The sequence below is a fragment of the Astatotilapia calliptera genome, chromosome 4, assembly GCF_900246225.1.
Source record: "Astatotilapia calliptera chromosome 4, fAstCal1.2, whole genome shotgun sequence".
Classification (NCBI taxonomy): domain Eukaryota; kingdom Metazoa; phylum Chordata; class Actinopteri; order Cichliformes; family Cichlidae; genus Astatotilapia; species Astatotilapia calliptera.
In genome coordinates this window covers 20,252,283-20,267,656 of record NC_039305.1, presented here as the reverse complement: position 1 = coordinate 20,267,656, position 15,374 = coordinate 20,252,283, and the positions used below count along the sequence as shown (strand labels likewise).

The 15,374-nt window shown below is 41.1% G+C and overlaps 2 protein-coding genes across 2 annotated transcripts; both read left to right on the top strand.

Annotated features, from left to right (window-relative positions):
* The first annotated feature begins 825 nt into the window (after positions 1–825).
* Positions 826–5,268, top strand: ypel3 (yippee-like 3). Its single transcript, XM_026165425.1, has 5 exons — positions 826–1,253; positions 2,595–2,713; positions 2,864–2,907; positions 3,425–3,533; positions 4,201–5,268. The coding sequence occupies exons 2-5, from the start codon at positions 2,597–2,599 to the stop codon at positions 4,288–4,290; spliced, it is 360 nt and encodes a 119-aa protein (XP_026021210.1). The 5' UTR covers positions 826–1,253; positions 2,595–2,596; the 3' UTR covers positions 4,291–5,268.
* A 4,203-nt stretch (positions 5,269–9,471) lies between these two features.
* Positions 9,472–14,677, top strand: atp6v0ca (ATPase H+ transporting V0 subunit ca). The gene is made up of 3 exons (XM_026165424.1): positions 9,472–9,764; positions 12,644–12,827; positions 13,514–14,677. Exons 1-3 carry the CDS (start codon positions 9,689–9,691, stop codon positions 13,716–13,718), a joined length of 465 nt encoding a protein of 154 aa, XP_026021209.1. The 5' UTR covers positions 9,472–9,688; the 3' UTR covers positions 13,719–14,677.
* The last annotated feature ends 697 nt before the right edge of the window (positions 14,678–15,374 follow it).

Sequence of the window (15,374 nt, the reverse complement as noted above, 5' to 3'; positions counted from 1 at the left end):
TGGTGTGAAGTGACACAATATATGTGTTATAATTAAATAAAATTGCTGAACTTTTCAGATGTGGCAAAAGAAAGCTATGCAAATCTATGGATAGATTCAAACTGAAGGCCCCAAAATGCAGAAATCACAGTGAAAGTACATAAAGACTTTCCATATGCATGACTATAAGAACAAACTTCAGTTTCCCTTTATCTTTACTGTATTTGCTTAGCAAGACAGTTTGAAATATTGTTTAATTAGCCTGTACGTGCCTAGTTTATTGTTTGTTTGTTTTTATTTTTAAGTCATCATTGCTGACATGTCCCACTTTCTCCCACACAAATGCCACATATGCCCTACATTTAGTTTGTTGGGATCTGCTCACCCTAGGCCTAGGTCATTGATCAACATTTAATGTTACATGTTGCTGTACCACAAAGCAAGGAAACTGCAGGAATTATAACCAAACGTTTCAAAACTAAACTAGAGATCAGTGTAATAGACCGCCTGCCTGTGTGTCATAAAAATACACACACACACACACACACACACACACACGAGAAAGGCAAAGGACATGCAAAGGAGCAGTCAAGAAACCACAACAAATAAAACCCTTCCCTCAGGCTCATATTCCAAGAACTCCTGGAAACTGTCACAGTAGCAGGTTAGCATGTTGTTCTTGCTCTTATTGGTCTGATCTCTACAGAAGCACTATGCTCGTTTTTGAAATTATTTTTAATCCCAGTCCGACAGGCCGGAGATAATAACACACTTTCAGCATTTATGAAACGCTACCAAACAGCAATCAAATCGATAGCCATAAAAGGCCCCGGTAAGATGGAATCTGATTGGTTGACCCACATTCTAACGTCACTCGGAGGCTCTGATTGGTCAGCGGGGATTTGTTTTGCACTACCCAGACTTCCTCCTATGCGTGTTTTCATAAACAAATCGCATTTTCCCTCCCGCCGAGGTCGCTGCTTTCGCTCCTTGCCAGCCTGCCAGCTTTGTCGGCGTCCAGCTCCACTTTTAAAGAAGGTCGTTTCGGAACTTTGAGCGCTGGTTCTGGTTCAAAAAACAAAAGAGAGACGCGGGTAAACGGGCTCCGCTTCAACAGCCAGAGCTGTCTGTCCTTTTTTGTGTGTCCGAACCGCCAACGCGTGGTCGATCGTTTCTCACCAAACTGACCGTTTTTCTGCCTTTTACCTGAAGTTTTTCAGCTGCCGGCCACACCAGTCCGCTGTCTAGACTGTGGGGAGCTTCGGTGTTTTTAGGTGAGTGGACGGACACCGAGAAATGTCCTGCAATGCGCATCTGCGCTGCTGCCGCTGCTGTTGTGTGTTGACAGTGCGGAGCTAGCGGGCTAGCTAACACACTAAGCTAGGTCAAAGCAGAGCTAGTGGCCCGATATACTCCTGCAGCTGGCAGATGCACCATCAATCCGTTTACGTTGACTGGTAGACTGACAGTGCCTGTACAGTCCTTGAATTTGGGTTAACTGCTGCATTTATCTAAGCAAGGGTTATTTGTGCCAACTATTAGAAACCAGGAAGCAAGCTGCCTGGTTAACTAACCTGTTATTTTTGACTAGTCTCAGCTAACAATGCATCCATACCTTGTAAAGTCACCCTCTGCCATCATACATTTAATCATTGAAAAGAAGATGCATGATTGAAGCTGACAAAGAGTCCAACCCAGATAGCTTTCATTCATTAAGGATGAATGACCTTAAAACCTTGATGTTAGATAGCTCAAACTGTTAGTTACAAACTCCAAATTGTTAAATACTAATGCAAAGGCTTGAGGGAGTAAGTCACACCTTTATAGTGCTGACTTTCAATTTTCACTTGGTGTATAATAGTAGGACTTTGGTCATAGATTTTTCTGGACCACATCTGATCAGGTGATTAACAGATTTTCTCTGGGTCCAGCCTCATTGCAGTTTGACAGTGCTCAATTTTAGTTTAGTTTTCTTTGTAGTTATTATAATACTGGGGCTACTTATCAGGGGCCTGGTTGAAGAGATTACAGTAGTAGCACTTTGTGAAGGCAGTTGAAAGTCATGTAGGCATCCTAAGTCTTAATACAAAACACCTCATCAGGCTGGTTGTGTTGACAATGGGCTTTTTATAAGATAGACTTTTACCCCCAACTGAAAAATTCACGTTATTACATTATTATAGCAGCAAAATGAATAGAACAGGAACAAAATAAGTAGATTCAGCATTATAACATAACCTTTATTAATAATACTCTACAACAATAGAGAAAAATGTGCACTGTGCATATAGAAATATATATGGCATGGGACATTGCATAGTGCAGTGGTTAACAGCAAGATGGAATATAGACTATTGCACACAGTCTGACAGAAGATGGAAGGAACGTCCTGCTTTTGGTTTTTAGTTTGGCTTAACTTTAATAACCTTTGTGTCACATTGCGTTAGGGTGAAGCTTTATAGTCTTGTGATGGGGCTAAGGTTAATTCAAATGAGAAAGAAATCATCCTGTTTATGGTTAGTCAGATGGAAGAACTGTGTGCCAAGATCGCTAACCCATCATACAAACAATAATAAAAAAACCTCGTCTCTCTCTCTGTTTTTGGTCCTGCTCAGACATGGTGAAGCTGACAAAAGCCAAGACGTTCCAGGCGTATCTGGACTCCTGCCACCGCCGTTACAGCTGTGTGCACTGTCGCGCCCATCTGGCCAATCATGACGATCTTATCTCCAAGGTCTGTATGCCGCTTGTCTTTTTTGTTGATAATCATGTCAGATGCCATGCACATTTGCTTCATGGTTATTTTAGAAAGTTGCATCTGAGACATATCAGAGTTGGGTTTGCAGTCTGTCTCTAATTTATATTTTTCCTCCCTGTCTCCTAGTCTTTCCAAGGCAGCCAGGGCCGAGCCTACCTCTTCAACTCTGTGTACGTATCAACTATTAAAAAGCAGGTTTTTCCTGTTTTCGGTTTCCAGTCTCACTTCTCCTGTAGACAGAAGAGGGAACTGTTGTTGTTTTTCACATCTCACTTGTATTCACAACAACTTTAAAGCCACTTTGTGCAAAAATGTTATTTTTTCACGCAAATCGTTTTATAAAAAGTCTATTTCTCGGTGAAAACACATTTCTAGTATCGCGCTTGTTTGATCAAACCACACTGAACGGACAACTTGATTTGCTCTAGTTTGGATTTTGAAGGTGTGTGAGCTCACGTTCTTCCGGGGTTAGTGGGTCAGGAGTACACACTGTTTGCGTCTTAAATATTAACCTACTAGCTCCACTCAGTTTAAATCTTAATTTGTTCAGGTGCAGCCCTTTTTGAATAGTAGGGTTTCATTAACATTTTCTCCTAAAGGAGGTTGTAGCTGTGCAGGAGAGGCTGTCCTTGAGTGATTACTGAAGAGAACAGTTTAATCACAGTGTGTCCATGCTTTTGTCTTCAGGGTCAATGTCGGCTGCGGCCCTGCTGAGGAGAGACTGCTGCTCACGGGACTTCATGCTGTGGCCGACATCTACTGCGAAAACTGTCACACCACGTTGGGCTGGAAATATGTACGTATATGTCCTCCAGCAAATACAGTGCAGGATTATTCATCTTTAAATCACTTAAAGGCTTTTTGTTTTTTAATTCACTGAGACGTCCACACACACTTTTCTGGTGCCATGACGAATTTTATACATATCGCACAAATCAATTGGGACATTTTTGTAAGACGCAGAATGTGCACAAAAACAACAAAGAAATGATGTAATCAAGAACATCTGGACTTTCCAGTGATTGTTATGTGAATGTCACTGTCTGCATTAATGCATGAACTGCAAAAATTGTAAAGAAATACATGAGAAAATGACCCGTTTTCTCTCTTGATTTATTACTTCTGTAAACTTTTCCCTGATGACTTTATGGTCTCTGTCGCTGTTTTAAAGCCTTCATTAAGACAACATGCTGTTCATTTAGTGAATTATTATCTCCATTAGGAGTAAACGGCAAAGTGGGGTATGTTTCGGGGTGTGGCTTCACTCTGATTGACAAACTCTTACTGTTTGTTTGTGCAGTGTTTTCACTTGGGGTTGGGCTTTGCTAAAAGTCACTCTAAGAAGTAGCAAGATGTCAGATTAGTTGTCCACTAACCAGACATCATGTCAGCTACAGCTTTCTTTCATCTGTCATCTAACTTTTTCTCTCTTTCTAACAACTCCTTTCACCTTCCTCCTGCAGGAACAGGCCTTTGAACTGAGTCAGAAGTACAAGGAGGGGAAGTACATCATCGAGCTGTCCCACATGATAAAGGACAACGGTTGGGACTGAGAGGGAAATCTTCGTCTTTCGTCATGACTTTTTCACAAGTTGCGAAAACGGTTCCAGTGTAGCTTCTTCATCCCACGTTCGAGCCATCGCTGTGCCACACTTTCACTTCATACAGCTTTGCCAAGAATAGCATGTGATGCCTTATCTTTATCTGTTCTTCGTGTTTTGTTTCCTTTTTTTTTCCAGCAAGCACGACAACACATTTGCTGATAATGCTGTCCTAAGTGCTAGTTGTGCAGGAGGACATGGATTGAATGAGTGCGGGGTTTGCGCGTGAGAACTTGGAGATGTAGTCACACGGGGCACCAGTTGGTGTTACATTTTGAGCACGCCTATTAGCGATTAAACCACTGAAACGGCCTCGCCCCGTGGTGGGCAGGCCGGTGCAAGTCAAATTATCTGATCTTAAACACTGGATGCAGGTATTTGGGTTTTCCTTTTGACTTTAAGGTGCATATTTAGATGTAAATGACCCAAACTGAGTGAATTATTTAGGCTTGTTTAATCCAGAGATCCCTTCTTTTTTGATGTGAGGGTATGGGAACGCTTAGAGAAGCGGGATGGGCTTTTTTTTTATGAGTTAATGTTTTTAAGATTAGTAAAACTTGTTCATATTTTGCCTAAAAAGCCCACAAACATCTTGTAATTCATAATCTGGGGTAAGTCTTCTGCTTGAAGGTCTACCTTTTAGTGTGCGTTTGGGTGGGAATGTGTATGAGTGCAGTGTTTGCTCATAAGTCTTAAGCTGGATAGTGTTGAGAAGCATTGATCTGGAGTTGATTCACATTTAGATTTTCCACTGCACATTCGGGATATCTTCACTCTTAATGCGGATCCTTCATATGTTTGTGACCTAACACTAAAGCAGCCCTTAGATTTCCTAGATTGTGCTAGAGCAGAGTGTGATTTGGGTAATGTAGCATATTTATGGTGATTTTTTTTTTTTTAAATGTCTGCTTCTTTCATTAAAGTGTTTTTTATTTTAACCTGATATTTCATTAAAATACAGTATGCCAGTAAGACTTTTGTTTGTGCTGTGGTGTTTCATCTTATCTCGCTTCTGATTTTCTCATCAAGCTTATTTCTTCTTTGTGGTCAAATCCAGACAAAACACAGCCTGAGAAAGTTTCTGTTCAAAGTGCTGAGACAACACAAAAGTGTGAGGGCCAAATTCATAAAACAGCCAAAGGTAAAAGTAGCTTTTGATTGTCTGTTTTGGTGGGAAACTAATAAAAAGGAAGAATTAAAGTACTCACTTAGGCATATTCTGTAGGTCACACATCTTGTATCGGTGTCATTTTATATTATTGATGGTAGCGAGAGACAGATCAGTCCTTTTTTTAATCACCAGGGATTAGTTTACACTGAGTAGCTCGTGACTCTTTGATCCATCTCTAGTGCCTCCCTGTGGCTTTAAGAACAAACCTGATTTATTTATCATCTCCATAAGTGGTTCTTTACAAACTTTGGCATAAAAAGTAAGTAAATTTGTGTTTGCTCCATTATTTCTTTGTTGTAACAATGCTCTGCAATAAATCTTATATTGTTTGCAAGCCTGTTTATTGCCCCTTAAATGGTGCCACATTTGTGAGTTGTTCCCATTATAAAATAGTCAAATCTTCTCGTTAAAGCCAAACAGCTTTTTCTGCTATTGAGCTTCTGGTACTGCAGGTGGCTCATTGCTGTTTGATTAGGAGCAACTGTGAGCGGGGACCCTGCTACAGCAGTCAGTTGGTGTCTGCTCCAACCATGGCATGTTTGACTGATCTGGATAGAGCTATGCTATAGGACAACTTCAAGCAGGTGTCCAGTCAAGGTTTGCAAAATGATCTGGCCGATGGCTGTTTACCCAGACAACCTGGAACAGACTGCACACAGCCAATCTAAGGTCTGGTCTGGCACAACCACACTGGCTGACTTCTGACGAATGCTGCTTGAAGAATGGGATGCCATCCCACAGCAGTTTGTGACCAGCATGGGGAGGAGGTGCCAGACTCTTTTGCCAATTAATACTTCTTCCCCCGCTTGTTAAATTAATAAATTGCTAACATGTTTTGTTCCTTCAGACTTCAATCATCCAATCCAATAAATAACACCAAACCAGAGTCAGTAGCAGAATGAGCTGTTTGGCATTGGCAGAGAAGATTTAGCAGGCTTTTTATTGGTCCAGCTCACATACTCATCTCTGCTGCTTAACCCACAAACAAATGTTGCACCATTTATGGACAGGAGAATAGGTTTTCCAGCAGGCTTATTATCAAAGCAGATCACTTTAAATCTGATTTATTTGCATAAAAACAGGTAGGACTCAGATTGGCCTGCATAGCTTTAAAACTACATTTTTGTAAATAATAAGTCAACAGTTTTCATTACTTTAATTTCATAAATAGTGATATTAAAATGAAAATGCAAATTTAAAAGACTTTAAATAGTTGCACCTATTAGTGATGCTGATAATAGTTGTGTTGCCTTTATTTACGGCTCAAATTCCTTTGTGTTCAGAAAACGTTCAGATGTGGTTGCATTTTTATGACATAACAGCAGCTTTTTAAGAAAATGTCTTTTTACGCATGTCAGCGGAGCTCTCGCCGTCTGTGTAACAAATCCGACTCTGTGCCAACAGATGGTGCTGGAAGTCAGCCAGCAGGTGGTGCTGTAGTGTAGTTATGTTTAGACACCAGTGCTGTGCAGAGATTTTATCACCTTTAATTCTTACCGCTCTCATTTCAGTGCCATCCGATCAGACCCAGATTTATTTTACAGCATGACAGCGAGTCCAAAAATACAGCCAGAGGCATAAAGCACTGTGTTCAGCTGTGAGGAGGAACAAGTAGCTTCATCCAGCAACAGATGGCTTGGCCTCCACAGAGCCCTGATCTCTGGGATTACATGAAGACACAGAAGACGCGGATACAGTAAATCCACAGCAGAACTGTGGCGAGCTCACAGAGGTGTTTGGAACAACCTGCGCCTGTCTCAAAAAACCAAAAATATACCTCTATGAGAGCTGGTGACATAAAATATCAGCTGGATTTATTCACTAACCTTTGTGCAAGGGGGATTCATAAAGAAACACAATGATACGAAGTATTTCTAAGAGCATCATCACTGTATTTAAGTGCCTTTAACTTCTAACCTTTAAGGCATGTTATAACTCTGCAATAAATCAATTTGTGGACACAACTGGTTTTGTAGTTTAAAATTTTTAAATTTGAATTGTTTTGCTGCAGAATTCAGACATCTATTCCATAAAGGATGTAGAATACCTAAAAATATTTATAGACATTTACACATGTCTGTGGGCTAATTAAGTGGAGTAATTGCTGCGGTAACACACTGTTTACCTGCACATCTCAAAACAGAATACAAATGAGCAGATGAACTCAATTTAAGACACAAACTGTGTGATTAATGATTGTGTACAAAAGCCCTGATGGACTACACAAATAAGCATTAAAATGAAATCTACTCTATCAGTGAGCTAGCATTGGACCTGCCAGGGAGATCACATTTCCCTAAAGAGAATAAAAATGTAAAGAGGCAGTGATCATATGTTAAACACACACGTGTCACATGAATGGGCTCCAACAGCTAATCCTTTGCTGGAGAGGCTGCTGACAGTCATGTGTGTGCAGTACAATTTCAGCTGCTATGTGTTCACCTTTTCATGCCTGTGAGTGTTTTGTAATTTGATTCATGTGAGAAAAGTGAACAAATTCACGGATCTCCTGAATTTTCAGTTATACTGCATCATACAAGTTTCCATAAAGAAAAGCTGTGCAGTGGGAGGTAAGCCCACATATGAATCCACTCGCCTATCTGGAAATAATACAGGAAATAAAATACATCCTTTGGGAGACTAAATACGTTAAATCTACCTAGCAAAGTCGGGGTGGAGCTGGAAGGTGCTGGATTGACAGCTTTACAAGATGTGCACTACTCCTTTTATTTTTTTTTTTTTTTTATTTGTTTGTTTTAGCAAATTAACTTACAAACGGTATCTAAAAGGAATTTTAGCTAGTGCTGAATGCTGCTTGAGTCATACATCTCTTTTAGATGAGAAGGAAATCAAAATGTAACACCATGAGTTAAAAATGTTCCATTTAAACCGATGAATGTGTTTTTATAAAAAGGTTGAACCAAAAGTGTCAGAAGAGAATTTTAATGCCTTGCTTTTAAGACACTTATGGCTTTCAAGAGAATGAAATTCATGAGGATTTAAACTCAGCTTCAAATATGTGAACATTTACTAGTGATCGACACAGATTCATCTCTGACCCTTCAGTGGAATACAGCAGTAAAATCAGTAAAACAAGCTACTGTGATTAAGCTGATTTGATTTGGCTCAAACTTTATTATTCATCATGGCAAAGTAACAAAATATTTTGCAGAACAATCTCTCTTTAATCACAGCAAACATACATTTAATCAGGATCTGATCAAATTTAAAGATGACTAAAATCAAAGTTTGAGTAAGTCTATATTTTGGGGTGGAAGACCCCTTTAGCTGATATAAGAAACACCCATTTTCATGTTGGTGTCACCTTGAAATGACGACTCCGGGGTGCATCTTTAAGCTTTGCTTAGTTTCTTGAGTAGTTATTTGATATTTGGTCTTCCAAAGAGTTTCTGCTCTTATTTTAAATCCAAATGTCCCTGAAAGGTATTGCCCTGCAGAAAACAGCACACCACAGACATGCCCTGTAGGCTCCTGTGCTGGAGGATGGATGGATGGCGTTAATGGTTAATATGGACTCAGGGTTACTGTGTTTTCTCGCTGTGTCCACATTAAGCTGTTTATTTGTTGTTGTATTTTTAAATTATAGGGTGCAGACGCCGCTTTTGGTGGAGTCTGCTGTTTATTTTAAACCTAATAGTTAATACGCCAGCTTGCAGTGACGACTAGCGTTTCAACCGCAGTCAGTGCAGCTTGCAGCAGCAGCAGCAGAGCGTACCATATTTCATGGACGGGGCAAAAAAACTCATATAGCATGTTGTAGTAATAAATGCATTATGTGACATACAATCAATTTGAAATTCACTTTCAATTGCCTTGAATTTACAAACGATATTTTATTATGTAATATGTTTCAATGTGTATGTATTAATCAGCAGTTGTATTATTGGTTATATTATATTAGTGTCTGTTTGTGTCGAGCACCCCACTCCCTTACCCCCCGGGAAAATCTCTAAATGGAACCTTCCTGGGTGGTTGGCCACGTGACTTTTTCCGTTTCGCCATTTTCCCCTCTTCTACACCGGTCCTTTTGCTGTCCGCTACGTTGTCGCCCCCTCCTAGTGTTCTAAGTTGCCCGGAAGCCCAAGGTGGGATAGGGGAAACCCTGACGAGAAGTCCGTCTGCTCCGTAGCCGTATCGCCCTGAGGAAAAAGTGCGAGAATGTCTTCTGAGGAGAGCCCCGAGTACTCGCCTTTCTTCGCCGTGATGGGTGCCTCTGCGGCCATGGTCTTCAGCGGTAACTACACCAGCTTCTTCATCTTGGCATCCTCGTTTTCGCTGTCATAACGCTAACGGCTGGTTAGCTCGGCCAGGTGTTGAGTTCGTGGGTGATGTTAGAGATCAACCAGCGGCAGGGTTTGAGCGTAGAGAATCCCCGGCGCTTTCTCGACTCGCACACCTGCCAGGGGATGCGTTGCGAAGGAGAGGCGAGGGCAAGGGGGAGGGATTCCATCGACATCAAGCCGCTGTCCTCACCTTGCTCTTGCAGGCTGCCTCCCTCTGCGTGAGCCAGGCTGTAACTATGTGTCCCGGTTGCTGCTGGTTGGTGACGCACACCCATCAACGGAGGTGGCAGCTGACCTGGTCAGGCCATCTGTAATCTGCCATAATGGGGTTATTTCACGGAAACGGGAAGGCCGGAGATCTTGATGGAGGAAACATGGCATCCTCGCTAAAGGTTTCCGAGGTTTTATTGGTTTAAATGAGCTCCTGTGTTACAGGAGGGGAGGCAGCATCGGAGGCCTAAAGATCAACTGGAGAAATTAAAAGGGGGAAACCCACCCATTCATTTGCACCGCCTGTCGTGCAGTGTGGAGCACACCCACCGAAAGGTTCACAGTGTGCTCTTGGTGGGAGACATTTTTTTTGGCCAAGTTAAGCCAATCAAGTGATGGTAATTCTTGCTGATGCAAGCGACTGTGTTCGTGACAGACTGGTTTTTGCACTGATGAAACAGCAACATATATTTAACATTAGCCCAGAAATGGCTGTAGCATTCAAACTGTGTTGTTTGGCCCTGGATGTGTGGACGTATTTAAAAAAAAAAAAAAATCTCACCCACCAAATAGGGTTTTCGGGACTCTGATTTTTAAATTGGGGGGGTTGTTATATCCAAAAATAGCAGGAGAAAGGATACACCCCTGTTATGTATAGTAACACTCTCTTTACCTTAACTGTATGCAAAGAAATCCTGCTTATGTTCATAATCACCCCACCAAAAGGATCATTTTAAGCATGATCAGCCTGTTTTAATTCCTGATGTAAGCATTGAATTTTACATTGACATTCAGAAGGCAACAACATGAATGTGGACTGGTGAAGTCGTGGCCAACACCTAATCTAAATTAGTTTACAGACTTCCTCACACATTGAGGTGTGCCTGCTGCTTAAGTTGTGCATACCTGTGTGACCTTTGCTCTCTTTTAGGCTTTCACGTTTTCTGCAGGCTGTGTAAAGACAACTTGGAGCAGTATGGGGAAAATTATTAATTAAATAATATTTCTTATAAATATTAGCTCTTCAACCTTTGATGCTTTTTGGCCTGCTTTTAATCACAACTCGGTTTAATGAGCCTGACATCAAGTTTAATATTAGCTCTTTCTCAGTGACCCTTAAAATATTTAAAAGTGTTTTGGGAGGAAAAAATAACCTTGGGTGTCCTCTAACTTCAGCACAAACTGTGCATTGGTTGCACTTCAGTAACCCATCATTTTACACACCACAGGCATTTAGGAGCCCCTTCATACAGCTTCATTATTTGAGTTTGATTACTGTCACACTCAGTAAAATGCCAACTTGAGATGTATGATTGTTCTTTGTTTATCCAGTCCACGATTTATAGACACGAAGCCCCGGTGTTACTTTTAAGAAAATGGTTCACCTGTGTAGCTGAACACCCTCGTCATATCCAACACATCTCACTGCAAAAGGCGTGTGGATATTACAGAGAGGTCCATTGCCTGTAAATGTGACTGCACAGCCAAGCAAGTGGGAAGTGAGGAAAGCTGTGTGCTATTGTACCATTATTATTTATTCATCCACCCCACTGAGCGAGTCGTCTTTGCAGACATGCCGTGTTCACAGCTGCTCACTGCTCGCAGCCAGCAAAGTCACATGTAATGATGAGGAATTGCCCAGCACCGATCTGCGCACTCCAGGTGTTGAAGAACAGCGCCTGAATGCACTGGATTAAAAACATTTGAAATGTGAACGCCACCGCTCTGTGGCAGAACCTCTGCCGCCTTCTGATCAGAGGGGCTGACCTGCAAGTCACCCACTCTGTATTTAATAATAATGTTCATGCAGCTGTTTAAGTGCATGTGATGGGATTGTAAAAATCATACTGAGCACAGAATAAATATACGCATAAATCCCCTTTAGTTTAAAGATACAACCTATTAAAATACAGAACAGCTCTGTCAATAGTTACAGCCCATTTATCACCTCTCAATCATCACAAGTAAGCATAATTTTTAGATGATGCTGCTCACTTTTCTGGTCTTCATTTGCACTGTGCAAATGAACGTTTACTGTGTTCACAGTAAACGTGTACTGTACACGTTTACTGTGAACACAAAGGGTTTTCTAATGCAAAACAAATGAAATTGCATGCAAATAGTAGACAGTGATAAAGAAGCAGAGGCAGTTTGTGATCAACAGCAGCAGGAAATGCAGATAAAATAACAGGTTGAGATTCCTGCAAATGCCTGGGTGTATTGCAGAGTTGTTGTAGACGTATAAACTGTAATATTTTGGTGTGTGCAGCATTCATGGCAGTGTGACGAGCCGAGCGGGCATCAGTGAAATGCGAGGTGACAGCAGAGCGGAGGGCAAAATTGCTGGACGAGCGCCCATCGGTGGCATTATTAGTCATGAACAGAGTCATAACGTAGTGAAGTGGGCGGTGTTGTGTTGCGTAGCGAGACTTCACAGTCTAACAACTTATAACATTTTCCATGCAGTTTTTCTGAGATGGTTTGTGAGGAAAGCTAAAAAGTAGGTGAAATGCAAGAGAGAACTGTCAGTCGAATTTCTCATCCTCTCTGCAACGTGCCTCAGAAGATAAAGCTCAGAGCTTTGCTTCATTAACGCAGATTTATCGTCTCTCTTTCTCAGCGTTAGGAGCAGCGTATGGGACGGCAAAGAGTGGCACAGGCATCGCTGCCATGTCTGTGATGCGGCCAGAGCTCATCATGAAGTCTATCATTCCTGTAGTCATGGCAGGTATCATTGCCATCTACGGGCTGGTGGTGGCTGTGCTGATAGCGAACAACATATCTGAGAGAGTCTCTCTTTACAAGTAAGCTAAACTTCTCATACATAATGATCTTTGTTTGTTTGTCATATAGTGATGCTACAGTAAAATAACAATCTGAATTTCATTGTCTGTGTCTAACGTGTCATTCAAGTCCTTAACATGCCACTTTCTGTGAAGACTTGTTGAGCAATTTGATGTAGTCCAGTTATTAATAATGCATAGAAAGATTGCAGATTTGAAACTGGGCTTGTTCTTTTCAGAATTCAGCGCTTTTATTCAGACCTTTGGTTAGAATTGCTAAAAAGCAGCAAATACAACAACAAAAACATGTAGAGTGAAACTGCTCATCTCTGCACCCTCTTTCATATTTTTTCATGCAAGTTTAAAAGGAGGAACAAGAGAGAGGAGTGAACATAGTTTCAGTGCACAACTTGATGCTACATTTAAAACTCACTGAGTATTTCTAACCTATGGACAAAAAAGATGTTTCAGTTCAATTCTATAGCACCAAATCACAAAACAGTCGCCTCAAGGCCCTTTATATTCTAAGGTGAAGACCCTACAATAATACAGAGAAAACCCCAACAATCAAACTGCCACGAGCAAGCACTTGGCAACAGAGGGAAGGGGAAAAACTCCCTTTTAACAGAAGAAACCTGTGGCAGAACCAGGCTGTGAATGCTCCTAACTTCACAAAACAAGTATTTTCTACTGCTTCTCTTCAACAGGAGTTTCCTGCATCTCGGTGCCGGTCTGAGCGTTGGCCTGAGCGGCCTGGCGGCCGGGTTCGCCATCGGCATCGTGGGTGACGCCGGCGTGAGAGGGACCGCTCAGCAGCCTCGGCTGTTCGTGGGCATGATCCTGATCCTGATCTTTGCCGAGGTGCTGGGTCTTTACGGGCTCATTGTGGCCCTCATCCTATCTACAAAATAAGTGTCTCCATCATGCCACCATCTCATTCATTCCACATCAGAGCAGCAAGAACAAATAGGAGATTTTCACCTACTTCCATTACAGCCGGTGGGTCTGACAGGACGGGATGGCGACAGAAACACATTGGCGTTCGACTTTGATAGCTCTGTCCTCAGATAGGTTTCTATCCATATTGTTTAAAGCCATCCAGTTGTGTCAGGTCTTGTGCGTACAGAACGGGCATGAACATGTACTGTGTGTTGTGGGATGATGTGTGGACAGTCTGCCTGATTTATTGTCTGATCTTAAACTGTACAGTGATCCAGAGCCCCCCTGCCCCCCAGTAAATGTAGTAACCAGTCTGTGCTGTGAGTGTGAGTATCAACATTTACCCCCCTCTGCCCATTCCCCTCCTTTGGTTTATTTATGTATTCATTTATTTATTTGTTTCTTTGTTTTTTGTTGTGGTTTATATTGTCAACCTCTGTTTAAGACTGCTGAAGATATCGTGAACACCAGTATTTTATTTTTTCATGTTCTTTTCTGGGACCATTTTTGAAACTTTTTTTTTTTCACTATTTATGGACAGTTATGAAGATTTTGAAGCTATCTAAATGGAGTACTGTTTATTGAATACCCTATATACATAAAAAATATATAAATTATCTGTGTATAGTTAGATTAATTGCACTGTGGGTAATTGTTATAAGTGCTTGGAATTCCTCTGGATGTAGTGTGAATATTAATGGAGGATGTCCACATGTTCATATGGAGTTGACAGTGTGTGTGCGTGTGCGTGAATGATCTGAGTACATAATGTATGCAAGTGGATTTATGTTTAATATGACGTCCTCAGACACTTGTATCGTTTACCTGTAGTGCTGCTGTCTTGATTTGTTTGTTTTATTTTGTTGAAGGTGAGCGCTCACTGTTCAGCCATGCCTGTCAGATTTCCAAATAAAACTCAACCTCCTCCAGAATCTCACTGTCCAGTATTTATTTTTAAAGTGTATCTGTTAATGAAATGTCCAAACACTGCAAAAGGAAAGCAGACAGCGGATACCTAAACATTTAAATGCAATCTAAAACTGGCCAATATGTTGGGTATTTTTACCCCAAACAGTTTCAGCTACACGTTCTTATATTGATAAAAGTAGTTATTTACTTTTGGTCTTTAGAAAGAATGTCTGTCTGGTCCGTAACATTACCTGGTCTCATGAGTCTTGACATTCAGGTGGTAATATCAGAATTTGGCATAAATAACATGAATGCATGGATCTATCCTGCATTGTATCAATTCAGGCTGCTGCTAATGGTGTAATGATGTGGGCGATATTTTATTGGCACACTTCAGGCCTTTGGTAATAACTGAACATCATGTAAAACACCTACCTGAGCACTGCTGAGACTCCAGCAGGATGTTATGTCACTAAGCTCAAATAATCTCAAACTGTTTTGTTTTTTTTTGTTGTTGTTTTTTTGTGGTTTTTTACGTGATACTGAAATAATTATATTCAAATGAACTCCACAGTCACCTCAATCATATAGAGCACTTTTGGGAGGTGGTGGAATAGAAGATTCACAACAAATCTGCAAACAACTCTGTGATATTGCCAAGTCAATATGGGATATATGGAGGACTGTTGACAAAATCTATGCCATGAACAATTAAGTCTG